This window comes from Polyodon spathula, chromosome 22 (genome assembly GCF_017654505.1).
Source record: "Polyodon spathula isolate WHYD16114869_AA chromosome 22, ASM1765450v1, whole genome shotgun sequence".
Lineage (NCBI taxonomy): Eukaryota > Metazoa > Chordata > Actinopteri > Acipenseriformes > Polyodontidae > Polyodon > Polyodon spathula.
This window is the reverse complement of record NC_054555.1, coordinates 14,092,341-14,117,734: the sequence shown is the minus strand read 5'-3', so window position 1 is coordinate 14,117,734 and position 25,394 is coordinate 14,092,341. Positions and strand designations below refer to the sequence as shown.

Here is a 25,394-nt window from a genome sequence, read left to right as displayed (position 1 = left end):
AAGCCATGCTGGTTCATGTAAATCTACTGTGTTTTTAGTAAGGATTGTTCTAAGAGTAGTAAGTACAAGGATATATATTACAGTGTACCTGAACACTCTGCTGTGTTTATACCAGAAATGCATTATGTTACCTTTGCTGTGTCCTGTGTTGTCCTTATCTCAGCGTTATATTTTGAATTATTATTGCAGACTTTTGATAGTTTTAATCACAAATCATGGATCATAAATCAACGAGGCGATACGTTTCTCAACATTTACTCTGGATTGTCGCCAGCAGGAAAATCATTTCTCTTTGTAAGAACTGCAGTGTATCCAGCTCATGCTCCCTCCGGCAACATAGCTGTTTTTCTTTTCCCACAATAAAGCATTTCAATATGCAATACACAAACTCATTTCCATATGCAATATAGCACTCATTTCAATAAGCAATATAGTACTCATTTCAAAATGCAATACACCACTTATTTCCATATGCAATATATCACTCATTTCCATATGCAATATAGCACTAATTTCAATATGCAGTACACCACTCATTTCCATATGCAATTCAACATTCATTTCAGTATGCAATATAGCGCTCATTTCAATATGCAGCACCACTCATTTCAATATGCAATACACCACTCATTTCAATATGCAATACACCACTCATTTCAATATGCAATACACCACTCATTTCAATATGCAATACACCACTCATTTCAATATGCAATACACCACTCATTTCAATATGCAATACACCACTCATTTCAATATGCAATACACCACTCATTTCAATATGCAATACACCACTCATTTCAATATGCAATACACCACTCATTTCAATATGCAATACACCACTCATTTCAATATGCAATACACCACTCATTTCAATGTGCAATACACCACTCATTTCAATATGCAATATAGCACTCATTTCAATATGCAATACACCACTCATTTCAATATGCAATACACCACTCATTTCAATTTGCAATATAGCACTCATTTCAATATGCAATACACCACTCATTTCAATATGCAATACAACATTCATTTCAATATGCAATACACCACTCATTTCAATATGCAATATAGCACTCATTTCAATGTGCAATACACCACTCATTTCAATATGCAATATAGCACTCATTTCAATGTGCAATACACCACTCATTTTAATCAGAGCACCAGCAGTGTTGCAGGATGGAGCATTAACTGGGTACACTGCAATGTTTGGTAGAGAGACTCTCTTCCTGGTGAACATTCCTGAGTAAAACCTGAAAAAAAAGTAATTCCATAGTTGATTTACCAATGATGTTTGATTTCAAATATCAAAACAATCAGGATTATGTTGAAACATATATTGTAATATATGGACAACACAGGATGTACAAAGGTAACGCAGCTAACACAGTGTGCTTCTTGTAAACACTGCAGTGGGTTCTGTAACACTGCCTGGGCTGCAGTTGGGAAGATTCAATGTTTTTTTTTTTTTTTTTTTTTTTTTTTTTCCCATCATGTAGCATCAAATGGATCCAACAGGTAACTTCTACAACTACAGGACAGCCCTGCGAGGGGCAGCTCACCGATCCCTGACCGCACACAGCAACAGGGAGAAGGTAAAGAAATAAGGATCGGACACACTTGTGTGCACACGAGCTGAATTCAGTGTCTGGGGTTCTGCCCTTCTTTAAAGGCATGCTAACCAAGGCTTCACAAACTCTTATTGGAATTATTGACAGAAGCAATGGTCCATTTCATTGTAATGATAATCTGTTGGTTATTTTATTTATTTTTTCATTCTGGATATTTAAATATCTCAAGTACAGCACTATAGATTACAATTAATCATTGCTGTATCTTGGTCCTGTAGCTTACAGTCTGATTGCACACAGTAAACTATAGTCTGCTTTGTGTCTTTCACGTTTCATTATTGCTGTTTTTTTACATTACGCTAGATAATGATTCATTATCATCTTTATTTTTTGTTTGCAGCTTCGTGTTAACGTGGAACTTGAGCTACCTCACTTTTTCCTTAATAACTAATGTGTTCTTAATTTAAATATGTGCCACATCCTACTTTGATTGTTTCAAATCGATTCATTATTTAAGTTGCTCTAATCTACAACTATTTTATAAATGAAATATATCATATTTGCAAACCACCACTTAGTTACTGCTGTGCCTATCATTTTCTGTACATGCATTTCATTTATTTGATATATTTTGCTTTGTTGAGAAAGGGCTGTGACATTGATGCTGTAATGAAAGATGAGGAACAAGAACTAAGGCAGACAAAGAATCTTTAAACAAAGAATATATTTTTTGACAATACTGCAGGAAGAGGTAAAACAGAGGGTCAAATTGACTTAAAAACAAAAAAAACATCATTGGCATTTCATACTTGTAAGTAGAGGAAGAAAAGAAAACTGCTAATGTTCAGAATTTAACAAAATGCAACAAAGCTAAATATTTATATGTGTCCTGTTTTTTTTTTATTTATTTAATAAAAAATTTTCGTGGTTGCAGAAATTAAAGCATTGCTGTTTATTAAAATGCCTGGATTGCAGGACAAGGAATGTGGTGGTTTGTATAGAGATAGCTCTCTGCCAGTGAGCACAGTGCAGGATGTCCCTTCCACTGATAATCCGGGTCTAAACTTCTAGCATTGGAAGCAAGAGTGCTATTGGAAATCATTTTGTTTTTTGTTCTCCTCTTTTTCAGATTGTGATCCCATTCTTCAGCCTGTTAATTAAAGATATCTACTTTTTGAATGAAGGTTGTGCAAATCGCTTGCCGAATGGGCATGTCAATTTTGAGGTGAGAACTTTAGCAATTTGCTACAGCATACATACTAGAACAGTGTTTTATGCCAGCAATGTTACACTAAGACAGTTCTGATAAATATCCTCACCTTTCTTAATAAATATCCCTCTGGCTCCGTCTACACTATTACTGAAATATAATGAACTGATTGTGACTCTGAAGCCATTACAATACAAGTGTAGTACCCTGATGAAACCCAAGCAGAACTATTCTTTATCACAAAATCTGCACATACTGTGTATAAGCATAAGAAAATCTACCAGTGAGAGGAGGCCAATCAGCCCATTAGCTGTCGTCCAGCTCTTAGTAGATGATTGATCTCAGACCTTTGTTGAGCCTCAAGGATCCAAGTGATTCTGCCTCAGCAACAAGACTAGGTAACCAATTCCATACCCTCGTCACTCTCTGTGTGAAGAAGTGTCTCTTTCCTTCTGTCCAGTCCACTTCATTTCCAACTGTGCCCTCTGGTCTTGCGTGTAGGTCATGGGGATCTTCTTTCTCATGATACTACAGCTTTTCATTGTCTTTTTGGTTGTAAACCTGAAGTTGTTTTGTCATGTGAAAGGCTCTGTACAAGGCCCTGTACAAGTCAAAGTTGTATTGTATGCTATGGTAGCATATTTCTCCTGTGCTTATTTGGCCTACGCAGTGATAGTGCGCTGATGGTTTCAAGGGGGGAGGAATGTTGTATCCTAGCAATGGCAGCATAAATGATTTGCTTTACATGTTTCACTGTGGTCCTGATAAAGTTGAAACTGTGGGAGCATTTTACCATTTGTGCTACCACTGCATTGCCTTATCCCCCGCTGGCGATGAATCCCCTGTGAAGGGGATTTAGTGAGTGCCCTCTTATCCCCTGCTGGTGATGAATCCCCTGTGAAGGGGTGTCACAAAGACGGCTGCAGTGGGTGACGTCAGACCAGAAACAGGAACCAACACAAAATATACAGAGAGGTGGAGATTTAATAAACAGAGCAGAAAATAAAAGGTTGCAAGACAAACAAAACACAGGACACGGCACTTTAGCCAAAATAAATATACAAACAAAACATACTAACACTAAACAGACAAACAAATGATTGGACGAACAGACAAACATGGTGAGTTAAATTAAGATTTACTTTACGTTTTTACTTTCTCCTCTTCACACCCGTTCTCCACTCACCGAACACACAACCCAGAGTGAGTGAATACGTACTGCTTTTATGCATCTGTACCAAGACTCGATTGCTAATCAATCATTCAATTGGAGTCGCGGTACAACTGCACGTGAATTAATAAGTGCAATTCCCTGTGCTCACATATTACTACATTTTACCTGCGCGTGAAGTGCTGTGCAATCCTCGTGGCTAAATACAAATATACATTTTAAACCCACTCGTGTTACACAGACCCATTTGTATCCTGTGTACCAATGAATATACACTACACGTAACATACAACGCAAATAATTAGCCCAGGGGCGGGGCACTTTGCCACATATACCCCCCTTGTGCAAAGCACACCTGGGCTCAATGGCAACCTCCCCCTATTACAAACCCAGCAGTCCAGGTCAAAGTCTTGGGCCAGGAAGGGAGGCTTCACTGGGCCCATGGCTGAAAATGCTGTCAGCTCCCCTGTTGGTAGTGGCATGGCTGACAGCATGGTGGTCCACTCCTGCAGCAGAAAAGGTGATCTGTCCCGTTGCACCCCTGGTAGCGGAAATGCTGCCGGGGCAATGCTGTCAGCAAACCACACTTACATTCTTGCACAGCAGAGCGGCTTCAAACTGTGATTGAACTATGTAACTATAATAACCTGTCCCATGTCCTATTGTGATCATGCTGTTGATATGTGTCAAGCTTATTATACTGATGCCTCTACCTCTGATTTTGAATTTAGAGCTGTGACGGAGGATGTATGTTACTGACAGACTTGTTGATTGGGCCAAATTCAATCTAGGGACCAACTCACACCATGAACCAATTCATAAATTGAGTAACTAAACTTTACATTGCAAACCACTCACTTTATGTGAGCAATACAGAATGTATTAAAATGAACGGTTTAAGTAACAATAAGTAGAAGCTGATATCCCTATGATAAGCTGAAATTATTAGCAAATTACTGTTTATAAGTAAAAAAAACTGTTTCACATAATCCTGTGAAACTTTTATTCAGAAACATTTTGAAATCCAAACCATAGGCCGGTAATTGAATTGGCTGAATTAGAGAATACTAGAGGACAATTGTATGAATGCTTGTCCAGCTCCTGCCACATTTTGAACATGTCTAAACAGAGGAGTCTCGGTGTGTCTATAGTTTAATGAAGCTGATAAAACAGACTGGCAAAATTTAAAGCTGCTGTTTATCATCAAAACCTAAAAATCATCTGCTGCTGTACTTGCCAGACTCAATGTAGGTTTTATGAAAATGACTGTTTACGGTCTGGTTATCTCTTGATCATTGCACCTGTATATGTGTATATAATATATGTATGTATGTATATGTATATCTCCAAGAACTAAAAGGCAAATAAATAACATTTTGAAGTTGGCACAACTTAAATCTATCTTGCCAATGCAAACAAAGTTAATATTTTGGAAATGTCAGTCTATTTGAAGTACTGCAGTGTGCTTAATGATAAAATAAGTCTTAGATTGCATCTTTACTGTTGTTTAATCATTGTGCTTTAGCTTATTGGTTATAAAAAGGTTAGAACTTTGTCATACACTGTCAGTGGGGTATACAGTTACCATGGGCAGCCAGGACAGCACTGATTTGTTATTTGCAACCTGTCTATACTGTCAGGGAAAATGCAGTTGAAATTTACATATTCAGGAAAGTCTGTGACTAAAACTGACTTGCAACAGAACAATAAATTTTCTATGTTATACACTGTTTGTTAGTGGTGCCATGTTAATCAGTGAGGCCATAACACAAAAGCTAGATGGTGCAGGTGTTTCTAATTTGCTTGTCCAAAGCCTGTACTGAAGACATCAAAATAGTGTTCATTGCTGAGTACTGTCATTACAGGAAACAGCATTTCTATTGCCACACTCTGATTAGAATGTGCCATGTTGATTCAGTCAGGAAGGAGGTTTGGCCCATCACATGCTGAAGATGAAGCCACGTTATAGTTCATGAATTAATGATGTAGCAGTTTCACAATAAAAACAGCAGTGTATTGTAAACTGGTATATTTGTATATAATGACTGGCAATGAGGACGCAGTAAGTATATGTTTAATCACATATGTAAATACTTTCATTTGGAAGTAGGTGTTTATGGAATCCAATAGAAAGAACATTATGTGAGGAAGCATATTTAAATATTAAACACATATTTAAATGAAAGAAAAGCTTTAAATCAAATTGTCTCACCCTTTTATGATATTTAAGAAAGACCTTTCAAAAAAAGAAAAAAAAAAACACTATTTCAGGATCACAGGATGATTGCAAACATCACAAGAAGGTAAGGGCACAGTGGCGCAGTTAACAATGTAAAGAAAATGTTTTTAATTGTCATGGACCCTTGAAACTCCAGTGTGCTGAGAAGAGACGCATATCTTACTTTTCTTTGTGCTCTGATACTTGACTCTGTTTCTAGAAATTCCTGGAGCTGGCCAAGCAGGTGGGAGAGTTCATGACCTGGAAGCAGGTGGAGTGCCCCTTCGAGCAGGACCGCAGCATCCTCCATTACCTGCACACTGCCCCCATCTTCACAGAGGATGGTGAGTTTCAAACAGGACTCGCACATCTTCCATTACCTGCACACTGCCCCCATCTTCACAGAGGACGGTGAGTTTCAAACAGGACTGACACATCCTCCATTACCTGCACACTGCCCCCATCTTCACAGAGGACGGTGAGTTTCAAACAGGACTCGCACATCTTCCATTACCTGCACACTGCCCCCATCTTCACAGAGGACGGTGAGTTTCAAACAGGACTGACACATCCTCCACTACCTGCACACTGCCCCCATCTTCACAGAGGACGGTGAGTTTCAAACAGGACTGACACATCCTCCATTACCTGCACACTGCCCCCATCTTCACAGAGGACAGAGAGTTTCAAACAGGACTCGCACATCCTCCGTTACCTGCGCACTGCCCCCATCTTCACAGAGGACAGGTGTTATTTATGTTTGTATTTACAGTACATTATTGACACAAAAACACTTAAGATGTTGACCTGGAATTATGGCAGCAGAAAATTTCAGTTGTAAGACCTACAAATACCATATTAATAATGAAATGTAATGGCATACTGTGACAGGGTCTTGCTCGTGTCACGTGTGTGGATAGCCATTGATTAAGTATACAGAGAGACAATTAGGGGTGTAGTTGAAATGCCGACACAGGCGCGCAGGATTTATTAATACAAAAGACAACGAAAGTAAACCAAGGTGGTCATGTGACATTACCAGCCATGATAACGCACAGAGGGCAAATACAGCAAGCTGTACAAAAAGGAAAATAAAACACAGTACAAAAAACTACAAATAAAAGGTGCCGTGAAAATGGCTAGAGCTACTTCCCTAAACAGAAAGACATACGACCGCCAGCGGTTGCAGTTTTTTCTTGTGTGACTGCTAGAACTCTGACCCTGGTTAACCCTTGCACTAGACAGCAGTCTCCAGTTCTCTCCAGTGGGATTCTGGGACGCCCTGCTCGCCTGCCTTGAGGACCAAGGTTGCCTGTGGGGAGTTCGAACACTTGGTGCAGTGCTGCCCCCTCAAAGATCAGGAAGAGGAGCTACCTGCTCAAGTGCCCTAAAAGGAGAAGCTACCTACTCAAGGGCCAGAGAAGGAGGAGCTACCTGCTCTAGAGCCAAAGAGGGAGGAGTTACTGTCCTGCATGCGCAAGGGGGAAGAACCACCATCCCGACTGCCAGAACGACAGGAGCCATCGTGTGATGGAGCAGTGGAACTACCGACCGCTCTCAGCAGCCCCTGCAGATGATGCTGAGGGGAGCTTGGCGCAAGCCAGGTATACTACCACCAGCGCTCCTACCATTTCCCCTGCCGGAGTACCCAGTGCCACCGGCCCTGCCAGAGAGCCCAGCGCCGCTGCCAGTGTTGGGGCCACCCTTTGTAAAGGAGCCCTGACAGGAGAAAGGTCAAAGGGGGGTAGAAATGGGTTAAACAGGCAACTCCGCAAAGAAGCCTAGGGTTCACCAAGGGAGTTAAATGAGCACCCCTTGCGGAAGACCCTGGACCACCTCAGCTGAAGGAGGAGGTGAGGGGACCACCTCCACCACAACCCCGACCACCAGCTCTATGTCTCGACCCAATGCTGATGGGTCAGAGCCATCGACCCAGGCACATAGACACCCGGCATTTGTGTCTGGACCTTTGGTCACTGGGCCTAGCTCCTGGGTCGCTGCATCATCACGCACAGTTGGTCGTCTGGTCTCCTGCTTTGCTCCCCCTGGTGGCCCAGCCGTCACTCCACGGTCGCCGGGGTTCTCACCTCTGCCAGCTGCTGTACCCACCTGGTTTCCAACCTGCACTCCCAGTGCCCCATCCATGTCGCCTGGGTCCCTAGTCACCAGTTCTCAGTCTCCAGAGGGAGGCACCAGAGTCGGGACCAAGCCACCCACAAGAATCCAGATGGGGAAAGATGGCCAGGCGTGCTCTGCAAATAGGGGGAGGTACAGTATTTGGCAGGGTCGAGCCCTTGCAGGTGTAATGTGTGTGAGCAGGAAATATTGGATCAGGGTTGGGTTGTGTGGAGGTGAGTGGATACACTGTGGGCCTGATCTTTGATCTTCACGCAATCTCCTCGTTAAATTTGTGCCTCGCAAAAAAATAGTGCTTTTGCACAAAATGAGAGATATTCCAAAACGGAACAAAGCAGTTGCAAGACATTGGAACATAGCAGTTTTTTGAGCAATTTGCAAATCTGTTTGTGCCTCGCAAAACCATCTGCGCATTCACTACCAATATAGCAACTGCACACAACAGCCAAGTGAGAATGCAGAATGATGGACATTCACCATTAGTAATGGCATTACCCTGACAAGCTGCTATCATTGGTGTCGCCAAACTAATATACCGATATAACAGCAGACGAGACCATACAGTATATCGTGCACACATACGTATGGACCATTCAAGTACACAATTGGCTCCATAGCTAGGCATCGAGTTTTCAAATTAATGAACTAATAACGCCACTGTTTTATTGAATACGAACAGTATTGTATCACAAAGAAACACTACATACAGTGGCTCTCAAAAAAGTATTCACTCCTTCTTGGACCTTTCCACATTTGATTGTGTTACAACATGGAATCAAAATGGATTTAATTTGGAGTTTTTGCCACTGATCAACCAAAAAAGTCCATAATGTCAAAGTGAAAAATAAAATCTACAAATTGTTCTAAATTAATTACAAATACAAAACAGAAAATAATTGATTGCATAAGTATTCACCCCCTTGAGTCAATATTTGGTAGAGGCATCTTTGGTAGCAATTACAGCCATGAGTCTATTTGGATAAGTCTCTACCAGCTTTGCACATCTGGACACTGCAATTTTTGCCCATTCTTCTTTGCAAAATTGGATGGGGACCTTTGGTGAACAGAAATTTTCAACACTTTCCACATATTCTCAATTGGATTGAGGTCTGGGCTTTGACTGGGTCACTCCAGGACATTGAACTTTTTGTTTTTAAGCCACTCCAGTGTGGCTTTGGCAGTATGTTTGGGATCATTCTCCTGCTGGAAGATGAACCTTCTCCCAAGTCCCAGGTCTCTTGCAGACTTCAGCAGGTTTTCCTCCAGGATTTCTCTATGCTTTGCTGCATCCATTTTGCCCTCTATCTTCACAAGCTTTCCAGGCCCTGATGCAGAGAAGCATCCCCATAGCATGATGCTGCCACCACAATGCTTCACGGTAGGGATGGTGTTCTCAGGATGATGTGCGGTGTTAGGCTTGCGCCAAACATAGCGCTATTTTGGTCTCATCAGACCATAGAATCTTCCTCCACTTGGCCTCGGAGTCTCCCACATGCCTTCTGGCAAACTCTAGCCAAGATTTGATGTGATTTTTTTCATAAATAGCTTTCTTTTTGCCCCACTCCCATAAAGGCCAGTTTAGTGATACACCGGGCTATTGTGCTCAACCGTGGAAGACTATAACTCCTTTAGAGTTGCCATAGGCCTCTTGGTAGCCTCCCTGACTAGTGCCCTTCTCGCCCGGATACTCAATTTCTGAGGACGGCCTGTTTTAGACAGATTCACAGTTGTGCCATATTCTCTCTATTTCTTAATAATGAACTTTAATGTGCTTTGGGGATATTCATTGCCTTTGAAATGTTCTTATATCCTACCCCTGATTGGTGTTTTTTAAGAACCTTATTCCGGATTTGCTTTGAATGTTCCTTCATCTTCATGATGTAGTTTTTGTTAGGAATTGTACTAACCAACTGTGGGACCTCCCAGAGACAGGTTTATTTAACCTGAAATCATGTGAAACACCTTAATTGCACACAGGTGGACTCCATTCAACTAATTATGTGACTTCTAAAGACAATTGGTTGCACCAGAGCTTATTTAGGTGTGTCATAGCAAAGGGGGTGAATATTTATGCAATCAATTATTTTCTGTTTTATATTTGTAATTAATTTAGAACAATTTGTAGATTTCATTTTTCACTTTGACATTATGGACTTTTTTGTGTTGATCCGTGGCAAAAACTCCTAATTAAATCAATTTTGATTCCATGTTGTAACACAATGAAATGTGGAAAAGTCCAAGGGGGGGTGAATACTTTTGAGAGCCAGTGTGTGTGTGTGTGTGCGTGTGATGGTGGAGTCGTGAACACTGACCTTAGCCAAGGCGAGAGAGGCCTGCAGATCCCTGGATGTTGTTCTAGGGTTCTTTGTGACTTCCTGGACGATTTTCCGCCTTGCCCTTGGAGAGATTTTGGCAGGACGGCTACTCCTGGGAAGATTCACCACTGTCCGAAACTTGGACAATATGGCTCTGACTGTGGTTTGGTGGAGCTCCACAGCCTTAGGAATGGCTTTGTAACCCTTTCCAGACTGGTAGGCATCAACAACTTTTTTTTCCAGAGGTCTTCAGGAATTTCTTTTGATCGTGGCATGATGTGTGCTGACAACTTCACTCTGATGGTAAGGGCAAAAGTTAGTCAGATTTATATTGGGCAGGGCTGGCCCAAATCAGGCCTGATTGTTAAAGTATTCAAACAGCTGACCCTAATTATCCCTTTAATTGGGTTGAGTTAACTAGGGGGGCAATAACTTTTTCACACCTGAAGATTGCATGTTTGATTACCTTGCACACCAAATAAATGAAAGATGCACCAAACTTTGGTGTCATTTTTTCTCTCAGAATCCCTGTATATACTACTACAACCTACAAAAAGATCTGACCAAATTCAATGTGAAAAATGTGCAAAAATGCAGAAAATCAGACAGAGGCCAAATACTTTTTCACAACACTGTATTTTTATTTACAAAGCGCTACAAAAAGAAGGCGCATGTGAGAATTAACTTTTATAAAGATCCGTTCAAATTTCTAAAGAAGATGTTCACCAGTGAGAAAAACAGCACACTAAAAGCATCTAAGTTTGAGCTGGAGAGCTATTTGGAGGAAACAGATACAGATTCAAAAAGGCAGGAGCCTATGTCAATTCCTTCAGATATCCCACCTATCAATCCACCAGAATACCAAATGGAGGACTGTGTACCTAAGCGGAAAGAAGTAGAGCAAGCTGTGAAAAAAGCAAGGGGATCATCATCTCCAAGGCCTAATGGAGTTCCGTGCGGAGTGTGAAAGAGTGCTTCAGGAGTTCTATGAATCCTGTGGAAATTGATGAAAGTGGCATGGGAAAAACAGGTTGTACCAAGAGCATGGCGCCGAGCAGGTGGAGTCTTTATACCAAAAGAAAAAGATTCTACAAGCATCAGTCAGTTTCGTCCTATTTCCCTATTAAACACAGAAGGCAAGATTTTCTTCAGCATTATTGCTCAGAGATTGTCATCCTACCTATTAAAGAACTGCTTCTTTGACATTTCAGTACAAAAAGCGGGCATTCCTGGAAAACCTGGATGCTTAGAATACATCAGCTTAATCTGGCAAGAAATTCAATCAGCTAAAAAGGAGATGGAGGAGCTCTATGTGACAATCTTGGATTTGGCTAATGCATATGGTTCAGTGCCACTTGAACTTCTTTGGGCAGCATTTGATTTGTTCAGATTAACGACAATAACAAATTTAGTGAAAGCCTACTTTTGGAGATTTGCAATTTTGTTTGTAACTTCAGAATTCAACACTACATGGCAGTGCCTAGAAGTTGGAATAATGCCAAGATGTACCATTTCTCCCCTGGCTTTTATCATTGCAATAGAAGTAATTATTAGGGCATGACAATGGGTAGTGGGAGAGAGCACTTGGCTTTGAGAATGCGACTACCACCAATTCAAGCATACATGGATGACATGACAACAATGACTACAACAGTAGCCTGCACTAATCGGTTATTGGTCAAATTAACCAATAACATTGAATTGGCACGGATGCGATTCAAGCCCATTAAATCAAGGAGCATCTCTATAATTAAAGGTAAAGTAGTAGATAAAAGGTTCTACATTAATGGTGAGGCAATACCAACAGTGTCCGAGAAGCAAGTGAAAAGTCTAGGGAGGTGGTACGACGAGGATCTAAAGGACCAAGTTCGTGTGGTAGAAGTTAGACAAGAAGCAGTGGGAGGGTTGAAGACAGCAGCTCTTTACCGGGCAAACTGAAACTCTGGTGCTTTCAGTTTGGCCTACAGCCAAGGCTGCTGTGGCCACTGACTGTGTACGAGGTTTACTTAAAAGACAATATTCCTCTGTCCACGAGCACAACCATCAAGAAAAGGTGTTAAAACCAAGCCTCGCCCATGAGAAATGGAAGCTGCTAGAGACTGGAAGATGCTCAGATGTTGGTCAACGCCTTATTTTTCCACTTGAGATTGCCACCGCTAACCTTCGACTAGACATTGTCTTCTGGTCTGGATCAGCATGCCTTGTTCATCTGGTAGAGTTAACAGTACCATGGGAAGATGCTGTGGATGAGGCATATGAGAGGAAGAAACTTCGATATGCTCAACTAGCTGCTGAACTGGAACAGCGAGGATGGAAAGTTCGAGTTTACCCAGTGGAGGTGGGTTGTCGATGATTTATGGCACACTCTACAACCCGGTTTCTCAGAGATGTCGGGTTCAGTGGCTGAGAGTTGCGTCGCACATTGAAGAACTTATTTGAAGCAGCAGAAAGGAGTAGCAACTGGCTGTGGTTGAGATGGAAAGATTCTGGATGGGGATCTCAAGCACAATAGAAAGAAAGCAACACTGATGTACAGGTAAATAAGCTGGGCTGAGTTGAGTGGGGGATGGAGGGGGGTGATGCTGGGACGCCAGAATTACTGTTGAGCCATCTTGAGGTGTCGTGGGCTAGTCGACGAAACACAGAGGACAGGAGGTGCCCACTAGAAGACCCCAGAGATGTACCCTACTTAGCGCAATCCAGACGGCTGTCATGCTGATTCACTGGGGAGACCACACTGCAGTTGATCCCCAGAGCCAGCATCACAGCCGTTATGTCTGCTGATGCGCTGGGGAGGCAAAATATGCTGATCCCTGGAGCCAGCATTACACTTCAGCCATCAACACTAGGCAGAAGGATCTCTACATCATCAGATGGAAAGAAACGTAAATGGATGGAGATGCAGATGGACCACATTAGTTTACTGTAAACCTGCATCTTAGTTGGTGCTTATCTTGGCGAGAGCCGAGTTCAAATCAGCATGAAGTTTTAACATCTACTCTAATGTAGTGGAAATTGTTAGGTATTATTGTCTTTGTTGAATACTGTATATGTAGTGTGGTTATGCACAGGGAAAATAACATAAGTGCTAGAATAATTGGGTCATCAATGAGAAACACCTGAGGCTGATTAAGCCATAGATAATAGAAGGAGAAATCCTGTGGTCTGTGTTAAGGCTAAAACCTGAGAGGAGACCTGTCCTGAACGTGGCAAAAATAAACTCCACTTTGCCACAGTAGATACTGTACATGTGTATCACATTTATATATATATATATATGTGTGTGTGTGTGTGTGTAAGAACCGCTTATCCAGCTGTGGTGAAACTAGAGCATTGTTCAAGTTATCAGAGTCTGGGATATACTGTTGAACCCATTCACAAAACTTCTTTGCAGCTGTTGTTGGCATATTTTAACAAACGTCTTAAAGTTTAATAAATACCAAACTTTGTTACATTCATCAAAACAGATAAACAAGGACCATTGTGAGACACTCTGGAAGCGTTTTGTCATTTCAACTATCAAACCTCGGTAGGGATTTCAAAGTTAGCATAGAGTTCAGGATCAGAGGACACCATTTTGGAATTGAAATTCTGGGTGGAAGGAACTACTTCCTCATGAGAGTGGTGGAATGGGTTTCCAAGCCATGTTGTTTACAATGATTCATTCTTTTTCAGGTGGATCCAACATCCTCTTGTTCATAAGTCTACCGTTATTATGTCCTTAAACACAGTATACTGCTTTCAGAAATAGACTGGGATGGGATAAATGGGGCCCAAAGTAATTATAAGGTTATTGTTGCCTAAAGTAATTGTAGGTAACAAAAATACCCAAAAAAAGCACCATGTGTCATGTTTTAAAATAAAAATGTTTATTGTAATATCATATTTCTTTCAAAACTGCACGCAATGTGAGTGTAGAAGAGACACAATTTTAGAAATTATTTTGTTATCTCCTACATTAATGGCAAACTCTTGTGTAATTCCTAAAGATGGCCCATTTAGAAATGAAATATACGGGATAAACAACAATTAAGTATTGAATCTGTAAAAATAATCCACTGAGTGTTGTTAGGCAAAGTAAAGTTATTACTTTTTTACCAAACCTAAAACAGGCGAAAACCTAAATATAATTGCCAGCCACTGGCTTTCAGGAAGTACTCGGGCAAAATGTAAGTGGGCTGTAAGTTTGTTTGAATAATAATTAAATGAAAAAATACAAAAGCTGAGTCTGTGTGATTGGTGGAGATTTATTAAGTGATGATGAAATTGCTGTTGTTCAGAACCTGTCCGACAGAAATGTGAAATAAAAATTAGAAGGGGGATGTTTATGTGGGAGTGAGTTTGTAATTATGAAAACTTTTTTTTTTTTTTTTGCATTTGCATTTTGTTAATGTACAATTGTATTACTTTGCTTTAACATTATGAAATGCAAAACTAAAATCGCACGCCCTTTCTATGTTAGGGTTAAAAATGTGTAATACTACTGTCTTCTAATTGCTGAAATGATTTTTGCATAATAAAATGGTTTTCGTGTTTTTGTTTAATTGTTCTGACTGTGTGTTAGTTAATGAATCAATAGTTTTCTGTGAATTTGTAGCACAGACTGTGGATTCATTAATCAACAATATATCTTCCCCACGTCCACTTTTAGTTTGAAGATTTGTAGAATTAATCAATTAAAAGAGTGATGTCACAGAACTGTTGTAATGTAGTATCTATCCATGTTTATGTGGATCATATTAGATACGTACCTGAGACACATATATTATTTTTGTATATGTAGTTCTGATTGCTAGCTGATTCTAATAAAGTTCCTTTTCCTTTCTATTAGGTCTTTACTTGGCATCCTATGAAAGTGAAAGCCCAGAAAATCAGGTTGAAAAGGACAGGTGGAAATCACTTAGGTAAGACAAACTGAAACCGGTTTTAGTTTTTGAATATTCACAGTGCAGCCCTGTCCCCAGTGGAAACATGTTCTCCTCCCCTTTCTTGCTCAGTAAAGTGTGGTGGCAGATGAAGGTGTTACTCTTATTAAGCACTAGTAATAATCTGAAGTGGTCAGATTTCAAAATAACAGAAGCCTGTTTTTACTTTAGTAAAGTAGGCTGCACTATTTTTTTGTTAAATAAAAACTTGTCATTTTTCTTATTTGATATTAATGTTCAGTTTTTATTTTGAGGTTTGCTGTGTACAGCTCATTCAGTCAAACCAAGTACAGCATTTGCTTGCATTGTTAAAGATGTTAACAAGTAAGCTTGTGTATAAAAACAGTGTCATGTTACTTTAAAGGCACCTGAAATCGTAAGATCATTACATTACCCTCCTTTCCGTCATTCTGCGCACTGTCAGCCTTTGTTAAAGATATAAAATAATGCACCAAATTCGAAGCAAGGTTTATACTGTCACATTTAAACTGTTGAAAAAAATGTTTTATTCAGATAAAAATATATATTTGCATTTGCCTTTGCTTCAAAATTATTATTTTGTATTGTAAACCAATGCATCTGATATGGCAAGTATTTTGAACTGTCTTACTTAGAGATACTTACCTTTTAAAAGAACAGTGCTTGCTTTTCTTTTTCTGTTTAACATTTACCTTTTAATAAGCTGCACGTGGGAATTCTAGGTGTCGCACTGTGCAGAGATGCCATTGGTACTGGTTGTGGCAAGAGCACCATTTGGTGCTACTTGCATGTATTTATAACTTATCCACGTTTAGTAAGTATATATTGAACATTTTATGCTGAAACACCTGCCCAATTTTGTGCGGTTGCAATGACTAAAACAGTAACTTGACAAAGATTGAACAGCAAGGTTTTCTTGGTTTATTAGAGCTTCTTAATTGTTAGGCTTTGCTACACTCTACAGTTAGGCCTTCAGTTTGCCCCACACATTTTTCAACAAAGTTCAGCACCTATGCAGGGAAGCCTATTCTTCACCTACTACTACTATACATCCATGTGCAGCAGGATGAATGTGCTGCACACCAGTCACTGGAAATAGTGTGGGAAACTAAAATGAGAAGAAACGTATGAGAAACTTAATAAAAGGTTACAAACTGGTTTTTTTTGTTTATTTGTTTGTATGTTTTTTTTTTTTTAAAAAGTCTCCTGATGGCTCTGTTTGTTTTGACAGTTCTGTACTGCTGTTTTAACATGTTTGGGCCAGAAGTGCCACCCAATTTGAAAGCAAATATTAATCATTGGTGACCTGAGCTGCAACATTGAGTATTAGCAGCAGTGTAGACTAATAATGTTCTATTTGAACCCCCACTTTCTCAACCTGTGCATGTTAGGACATTTTCTATGAGGATAGCTGACATACCTGTTATGTACATAAACACGCACAGAAGATGCTTAGTTCAACAACAACATATTTATTACTCTCGCTCTGACTCTTGTGCCTTCAACCCAACTTACGGCAGTTAGACTCAGTGTCCCAACATGCTGTGTTGTACAACAACCGTAAAGCAGTAGCTCAATCGCAACTGCTGTGAAACCAAAACAGATTAAACAGTAGTTGGCTAGGATGCAGTCAGCACTAAACATCAAAACACAAACATAACACACACACTCCCCACCCCCCCCTCCCCAGTTCAAGTGTGAAAAGTTCTGAAAACAGGTAGGTCTGTGGCACAGCCTACTCGGACACTGTGTGTGGGGCCTGGCTTGAGAGGGGAACGCAGTCAGACCTAAACATCAAAACACAAACATAACAATACCCAAGGGTTTGTGTTTCAGTGTTTTGCAGAATGCTTTACCAAAATCATCTGAATCAAATTTAGCAACAGGATGCACACTACAATTTACAGGATATCAACACCCCTGTTATAGACGAGAGTACATCCATTAGCAGGATAGAGGGAATGGAGCAGGGGTGTAGTGCTGTATTTAGAAGTGAGGGATCATTCTTATCTACCGCTCCCCGCCCTCATCCCTACCACGCCCCCCCTGCCGTCCCCGTTTCCCGATATACTCAACAGAACCGCAGTTTATCACTCTACAGTAGTTGCATAACTTGAACTCGCAAGTCGCAATGGTGTATGTATAACGGGTTCCAGCTCTAACTTCACCTATATTAATAAATGCACAGCAATATTGCGCTGTTTGACTGGGGGACTACGATGCAAAATAACATCACTTCACTTGCAAAATTATACATGACCTTCATACAACTTATTCACGAAAACATAAAATATAAGGATTAAATCTTGAAAATATTGAATGGTTTGGTCCAGAATCAGATTGTGTCACTGTCCTCCTATTGCAGCCGCTTAAGAGCAAATGAGACTGATGTTTTGAAACAGAAGTGCATCCGTTTGCAAAAAAGGATTTGTGTAAGGCCACAGGTACCCTTTATTTATTTGTTGCGATTGAGTTTTATGTTTTAAATAAATGTTTAGCTTATTTTATCTACTTGATTTCTGATATATGGGTCTAAAAGTAAGACCTGTTTCAATTATTACTTCTAATTGTAAAACACTGACACCTCAGCACAGCGTTGATACAGGTTCCCTTCACCTCTCTTACTCATTATTCTAGACCAGGCACTTTTTCATTATTTATCTCTCAAGGGTTTCTTACGGTTATGGGATTCTTTGCTTATTGTGGCAAAGTGGCTGCTGATAGTGAACAGCTGCAGAGGTGATGCAGTGCAGGAATAATCACAGGCAGACAATTATAATCCAGTTTAGAAAAGGATGCTTTATTTTGTCCTGCAGTACACACCAATGTGTAAAGCACGGAGGTAAATAATGGAAATGGTTTTGCAAACCAAAATAATAATGTTCGTTATCCGCCCCACAATAATACAATACACGGTCACCAGTCCGGGTGCGTGCTGTAGTGCTCGTGGTGGGTGATAACAATTCTAAACAGTAAGTGCAGTGTTGATCCGGTTTAGTGCTGGCCCAGCTCCGGATACTTGTTTAGCCAACTGGTGATATACAAACACAGACAGTTACTTAAACAGACACAAACAAACAAACAAAACACTCACAAATATTTCAAGTATGCTTTTCTCTGCGTCTCACACGGTCGTTCCACTTTATAACAACGAACGCAAGCGAAGGAAAAGATTACTGATTCTCCAGCCCCTTTATGCTATCACGCATGACCCCTTGGTAAGCGGTTGCAGCTGTCTCTATTGCCTGCAGCTGCTACCTCGTTTACCCTCCAGGTCAATACATTCTTGCAACTGAGTCTTGCCTTCTTCCAGGCTGACTGACTTCATGACCCTAGACGTGAACTGTCCAGCCGGCCCGCCCAAAGACTTTCTCTTTCGCTACCTCGTGCCCTCACAGGTCGGGAGGGAGATTTCCAACCAGAACACATTATAGTTCCGTCACAGTTATACACATGTATATGTATCTCTATATATTAATAGGAGCAAAGGAGTTAAATATTGTACACATGAAGTACGAAAGCGGTGCTCTCCCTGCCCAAGAAGTGAGGAGTCGGCTCTCCCTGCCAATCCCACAGCGCTACACCCTGGGAAAGGATCCTTAGTGGGCACAAACCAAAGGTTAAGTGCAGTGGCATGCAGTTAAGCATGCAAGTCATGCACTGCATGACCAATCCGAAAACAAAGAATGTTGCGGTAATACTAGAATATAGAATGTGTCTCCATTCTTTGTGCTATGTTCAAGTCATGCTGTGTTAGCTCTGCATGACTAGTCTGCCAATTAAAACAGTACCTGGCTCTTTGAGTGACATCGCTGCCACACGTGCATAGTGGAGCTCAAGTCATGCTGTATTCAAATAGCATGACGGTCTGCGACTGCACACTGCCGTTAGCTCATACTGATTTAATTTTGCTTGCACCTTTAGAGCGCTCCATAATACATTGCGCACCAACTAAGGCAGGAGGCTGGCTAGTCTTTTCACTGGGTCCTAGTGCCACTCGAAGTACTGGCTTGTGATATATGAATACATTATTGAGAAAAATAAATAAATAATCAATAGCATATTTTCTCAAATGAATAAATCGATACCCGGGTAGTAAAACTGGACCTAGGTAATGTCGGGTAATTTAAAACCCGGTGGGTACCTCGTTTTCAGGTACCAGTGCCGACCTCTGTCTAATGTTACATTCATATCGTCTCGCTACTGGTAAACCCACTGCACGCTACTGGCTAAGTGTCCAATTGCCTCTGAGAAAATGGCTTGGCACACAGTTGACACAGATTTCTGCTGCTTGTTGGAGAAGTTCAGTGAAACCATAGAAAGGAAGCGGGATAGGTTCAGGGATACCATCTACACGTATGGGTGTGAGAAGTTTGGAGTAGAAGATAGAAAACAATGAATTATGAGAGCATTCTAACAGTGCCGGAAAGTCCTGTAAAGAGTCTTGGGAGCTGGTATGATGGGGATTGAAAGGACACAGTCCGAGTGGGAGAGGTGAGACAGCACGCAGTGCAAGAGCTGAAGAGCATCCACAGTAGTGAACCACCAGTCAAGCTTAAAGATCAAGTAGCGGGGTTCCGAAAAGTTGTTTAAATAACAACTGTTTAAATAACGTACTATAATTTATATTTTAATTTGTTAAGTCTTGATTAGTTCATACATTAGGAAATGGCTGGGAGTTCCACGATGCCTTAGCAGGGTAGCACTCTACAACAAAAGGAAAATGCAGCTCCCAGACTCAGCTCTAACTGAGGAATTCAAGTGCGTGAAGGTTCAGCTGGAAATGACAGTGATGGAATCGTGTGACGAGTGTGTAAGAGGTAGCACACGTAGTGAGAATTGGGAGAAAGTTATCAGTGATATAATGGGACAAGTACAACAGGGAAGAGCAGGCCTTGGTCTCAATTCAGCTCCCCCGAGAGGCACAGAGCAGCTCCAGCTGAAAGGAGGAAGTTGTTAGCTACTGAAGTGCAGAAGCAGGAGGAGAGGATGAAGTGAGTGAAGACGGTGTTCCAGGCTAAGCAGGGAGAGTAAATGAGATGGGTGAATGTGGAACAGCATTTGATTGATGAGGCCTGTGGACAATGGAACAGAGAAGGATCAGCTTTCAAACCCTGGCTTTGAGCTAGGGTCGCTTCATTTGGCATCATGACCTGATGATGTGATGCTTGGCATGAGTACTGGAAGAATGGTGTAATAAGATCAACAGATCGATGCCAATGGCTAAGGTAATTGACCTGTACTGTGCAGTAGGGGGTGGGACAAAGTTAGTGCTGCATTGTTTTTTGGTTTAGGTTGCTAAAATATAGTTTTCAGCATTGGAGGTAAAATAGAAATGGACGACAAAGCAAAAAAAGCAAAGTATATTTCGGTGATTGATTGTGTCAAGATATTTCCCAAAGAAACTGTACATGAAGATGGAGGTAATTGTTTTGCATATCTTAATGTGTCTTTGGAGAAAATGCAATCTATCGCTATTTAGTTTCAGAATCACATTTTAAACAAAAGGCTACTACAGGTGCTACTGAACAGAATGTAAAATAAACAGCTTTCAGAAACCAAACTGGAAAGTCAGCCCAGACAAAAAGTATTCCTGTCTGCAAGTTAAATCAGTAGCCCACTGAAACGATCTACCACAGCCACCTCGCTTCAACCTGCTGCTAATTTTTTCGCGTTTGGAATTTTAGACCCGAATAGCCACGTTTTCTTTGTTTTGACTCGGTACTAATAAAATTAATTATTGGATGGGACAAATACCATGACAACGAACGTGCTGCCTTTATTAAAGTATGTCAGATGCCCTTCAGGGTAAACAAGTTTTGGGGTTGTTTCTAATCGATTTCCACCTCTGTATAACTTGGCAAAGCTTTGCCTTACACTTCATACCAATTCAGTGGATGCAGAACATGCAGTCTCAATGTATGGGCAAGTCAACTCCAGGGGGATGTTGCATGCTTGCCTTTAACAAATGACAGCACTCTATTTTAGTAAGGAAGCAAGTACCACCATTTTTTTAGGCTTTAGGTCCGCAAAATCCTAATTTTATTCTGCAACCTACCCGTGAAAAATACGTAAATTTACCGTGATTTAAGTAGACCCTTATACATACTGGTTGGTCCCCACCACTACTCTCATTCTATCTTGGCGAAAGCTGAGTCCAGTATTAGCATGAAGTTCATAACAGCTACTCTCATGTAATGAAAATCAGGAATTATCGATGCAGGCAAAGACTTTAACTTTTCATGTTACAAAATTACACATTTAAGAAAACACATTTTAGAATCAAGAATGGCAGATAATTGCAATTTTGTTTCATGTACAGTAAACACTTTCTGATTCGTACTGTACGAGTTAGGACCTAACCTTTTCTTTTTTTTTTTTTTTAAATAAAAATTGTAGTTTCTACAACTGATATCAGGATGAATGTCATTGTGACAGCACATTTCAGATTACAGGTCAGTTTGGATTACCAGGCTTGGGCTAAGCAAGACTCTACAGTGCATCAGAGGCGTAACTAGGAATGGAAATTTGGGTGGGCCCCAACTTCAAATAGATGGCAAATACCAAAGGTCTGACGTCACAGGAAATAGTTTACATGACAAACATGATTTAAGTCAATTTAAAATCTCCCCGGGGTTTGAGCAGAGCAAAGTAGCCAAGACTGAAAATGTATGGTGCAGAGGGAAGCAAGGCAACCATTTTATTAAGTTTTTAACAGTAGTTGCACGTATACACTACAGATACAAAGCACATGTGCATACAACCTACAGAAACAAACACACTGTGCACAATAAATGCAAAAACCATATCATTTGACAAAACAAAGCGCAAACAGAAACTAAAAAAATCCCCGAACTTGTTACCTCTGTAAGTCGCCCTGCATAAAAATCAGGCTAAGCTCCTGCTCCTGCATAGTAACCGAATGGCGCTGATAAAAGTATGAATTCACTGTAAATTGCAAGAATCCAAAAGCAACTTTTGTTTTTTGCTTACATATATTCAAGGTGAATGCACTTTAAAAAGTCAAACAGGCAGTGTTATCAAACCAGCGAGAACACAGTATTACATTTTAAGCAATTATTAAATACAATGCAATGAGTCAGTCAATTACCATTGCCTAGTTAGTTTCCTCTCGTCTCGTCTCCACCTTATACAGGATAAAGCGTTGGGGTTTGCAGTCCTAGAAAAGACCCCTCATAAAATCGTACATATCTCTTTAAACGACAGCAATTTTAACCTATTTGTCAGCATTCGGTCAGCTTTCTACTAAACTAAAAAACACTCTTAAAAGTGTGTGCATATTTATTTTGCCATGTTGACCGCCGCACTGCTACTAATAAACGTCAGCGACTTTTCAACAGGCTTTCAACAGATCTGCGCCAACTGCCTTGCAAGCTGTGAATCAAACGTGGCTTGCACGTGATTCGTTGTGAGGACGATCCCTCCCAAATATTGCATCACAATGACTACTTTTTTGCTTTAATTGGCTAAAGACTGCGGCGTTTAAAAAAAAATAGCCTATTTGACCTAAACTTAAACATCCGCCTTCGGGGCACACAGTTGACTTTTATTTTTGTATAAATGTACTTAAACTTGGCATTCACATAGGCGCAGATTTGGGTGGGCATGTGTGTGAACTGCATGGGCCGTGGCCCATCTGTTGCTATGCCACTGCCGTCCATGCTGCATAATTTTGTAGGCCTGAATTAAGTACAAAAATGGCATGTGTGAATTTTTCTATTTTGTATTTTTTCTTTTAGATCCACTATCCTGGGGAAGACATGAGTGCAGTACTGCAAAACCTTTGATAAAAGGGACTCATTCTTTGCACTAGAGACTGTGAGAGAGCCTAGCTGGGACCTAGGTACTTTATTAAACCATGGTGAAAAGGATTCGTCAGCAGACGTCTGTACTGGATGCCCTCAACAAAATACTGCTCTCTTGGGCCAAGTGCTCTTGTGAAGTATTTAAAAATGTTGTAGATGTTTGGACTGTCGTCTCCCAGAGTGATTTGAGGTATCATAAACTGGATATCTTTTGGTTGTTGTTGTTGTTGTTGTTGTGTTGTTGTTGATGTTGATGATGATGATGATGATGATGACGTTGTTGTTGTTTACATTCAGCCTCAATGTTACAGAATGCCGAATTTGCATCAAAGGCAATTGTTTCTTTTTCCTAAATGGTTAAATGTTTTTAAATGTAGATAGTAACTTTGATAACATGGGCACTGGTTTGCCCATGCTCATATTGGAACAGAACTACTGGATTCAAGTTGGACTTAAGATGCAGGAGACGACTACGAGTCAGTGCTTGAAGTGGAAAGAGGATCTCCAAATGGGAGAAGAAGACTCTTAAAGACTGATATTCAGTTGTATGTTATTTCTCTGAGAATTCTTTGCAGGAAAATAAAGGTTTTGTCCTTCTTTTGCCGTTCATGACCCAGTAAAAACAGAGAACAAATATTGTTTTTTTAAGTAGTAAAACTGTGTATGTAAGCATGGGTAAAATATGGACCTACCAAATTAGTGTTGATTTCAAAAGAAACACAGATCAGAGCTAACTTCTCCTTTTTCAGGAGAGTTTTTAGTAGAATTGATTTTTTTTTTTTAACTTCCCATGGTTTGTAACATTGAATGTGATTTTCTTAATTGACACTAGCTGGAAATAGTTATATGTTATATATATATTATATATATATATATATATATCTATATATATATATATATTGATAGTATATTATATATATATATCTAATATCATAACTAAACCATTGATAAAAATGAAATAGTAGGTAATATAGATACATATATTTTTTAAATTCTCCTCCTTAGGTTTACTGTAGTTGGTTTGTGGGAAAACACATTTGCAGGTTTGAGTAAATAAAAGTTGCAATTTTTTTTTTTTTTTGTGATAACTGACATTGGACTTTGCTTTAGATTATCACAAGCTACATAACACTTGCCAAACAAGAAGGTGCAAGCTTTTAGAAAGCAATTTGAAATGCAAACATTATTGCCTTAAGTGTTACGCTATTGTAATACCTCTGTGATCCTTCTAAAATCTACCCCTAAGCTTGTAATGACGAATGTGATTACATTCTTTGGCAAATTATAACCTATTTGAAATGCTTACCAATACTAACACTTAAACACAATCCACTAAATGGAACTGTAGCTATTTTTATTCAGAATTTAATATGTACAGTTGAGTTTGTCTCTTAAAGCAGGGCTTCCCAAACTTTGTTTGCCCAGTTGTAACAGGCATTCTAACAGGTAAACAAAAAGGGGATATTTTGTTCTCCTTCCTGTTTTTGTTGTATAATGGTACTGTTAGCACGGGCAATGGAAATAAAGATGCACGATTAAGCTGATGCCCAGTATTAAGTGATGCCTTCAAAATCACCCCAAACTCCTAACAGATATGTTGACATAAACAAACTGCTTGATATAAATTGACTGATAGTATCTGGGTACACAAGGATTTATTTCAGTCCATCCAAACACATTGGTGTTTGGAAACTGTGAGGTTTACTGTAACACAATTCAATAAGGTTATCAAGCCTTACACAATGTACAGACTGCTTCTAATCCAAAAACCACACTGGACATCTTCTTTCTGCTAGTTGTCATGCAACCCCTGCTATAGGGCACTAATTGTGCATCGCAAACTGCACCTTGAGAGAAGCATGAGGAACCCAGCCACTTTCATAGCTGTTCGTGAGATGAATCCTGAACTGTCATTTATTGACATTAACCCCTGAGTTTGTAATCCTGCTGTGTTGGGATGGTGGATGGACTCCCTTGTTGTTTGTAACCTCTGAGCTAGCGATGTGTGTGAGCAGGAACTTGTTGATAGACACT

At 40.2% G+C, this 25,394-nt stretch overlaps 1 protein-coding gene across 3 annotated transcripts in view; it reads left to right on the top strand.

Moving 5' to 3' along the window:
- LOC121296813 (ras-GEF domain-containing family member 1C-like) overlaps positions 1 to 23,957 on the top strand; it is an 85,613-nt gene extending 61,656 nt beyond the window's left edge. For all 3 annotated transcript variants that reach the window (XM_041222635.1, XM_041222636.1, XM_041222637.1), the window contains 5 exons: positions 1,509 to 1,604; positions 2,710 to 2,805; positions 6,400 to 6,523; positions 15,462 to 15,534; positions 23,295 to 23,957. In XM_041222635.1, the coding sequence (XP_041078569.1) occupies positions 1,509 to 1,604; positions 2,710 to 2,805; positions 6,400 to 6,523; positions 15,462 to 15,534; positions 23,295 to 23,319 (414 nt within the window). In that variant the 3' untranslated portion in view covers positions 23,320 to 23,957. The remainder of the gene's footprint in view (positions 1 to 1,508; positions 1,605 to 2,709; positions 2,806 to 6,399; positions 6,524 to 15,461; positions 15,535 to 23,294) is intronic.
- The last annotated feature ends 1,437 nt before the right edge of the window (positions 23,958 to 25,394 follow it).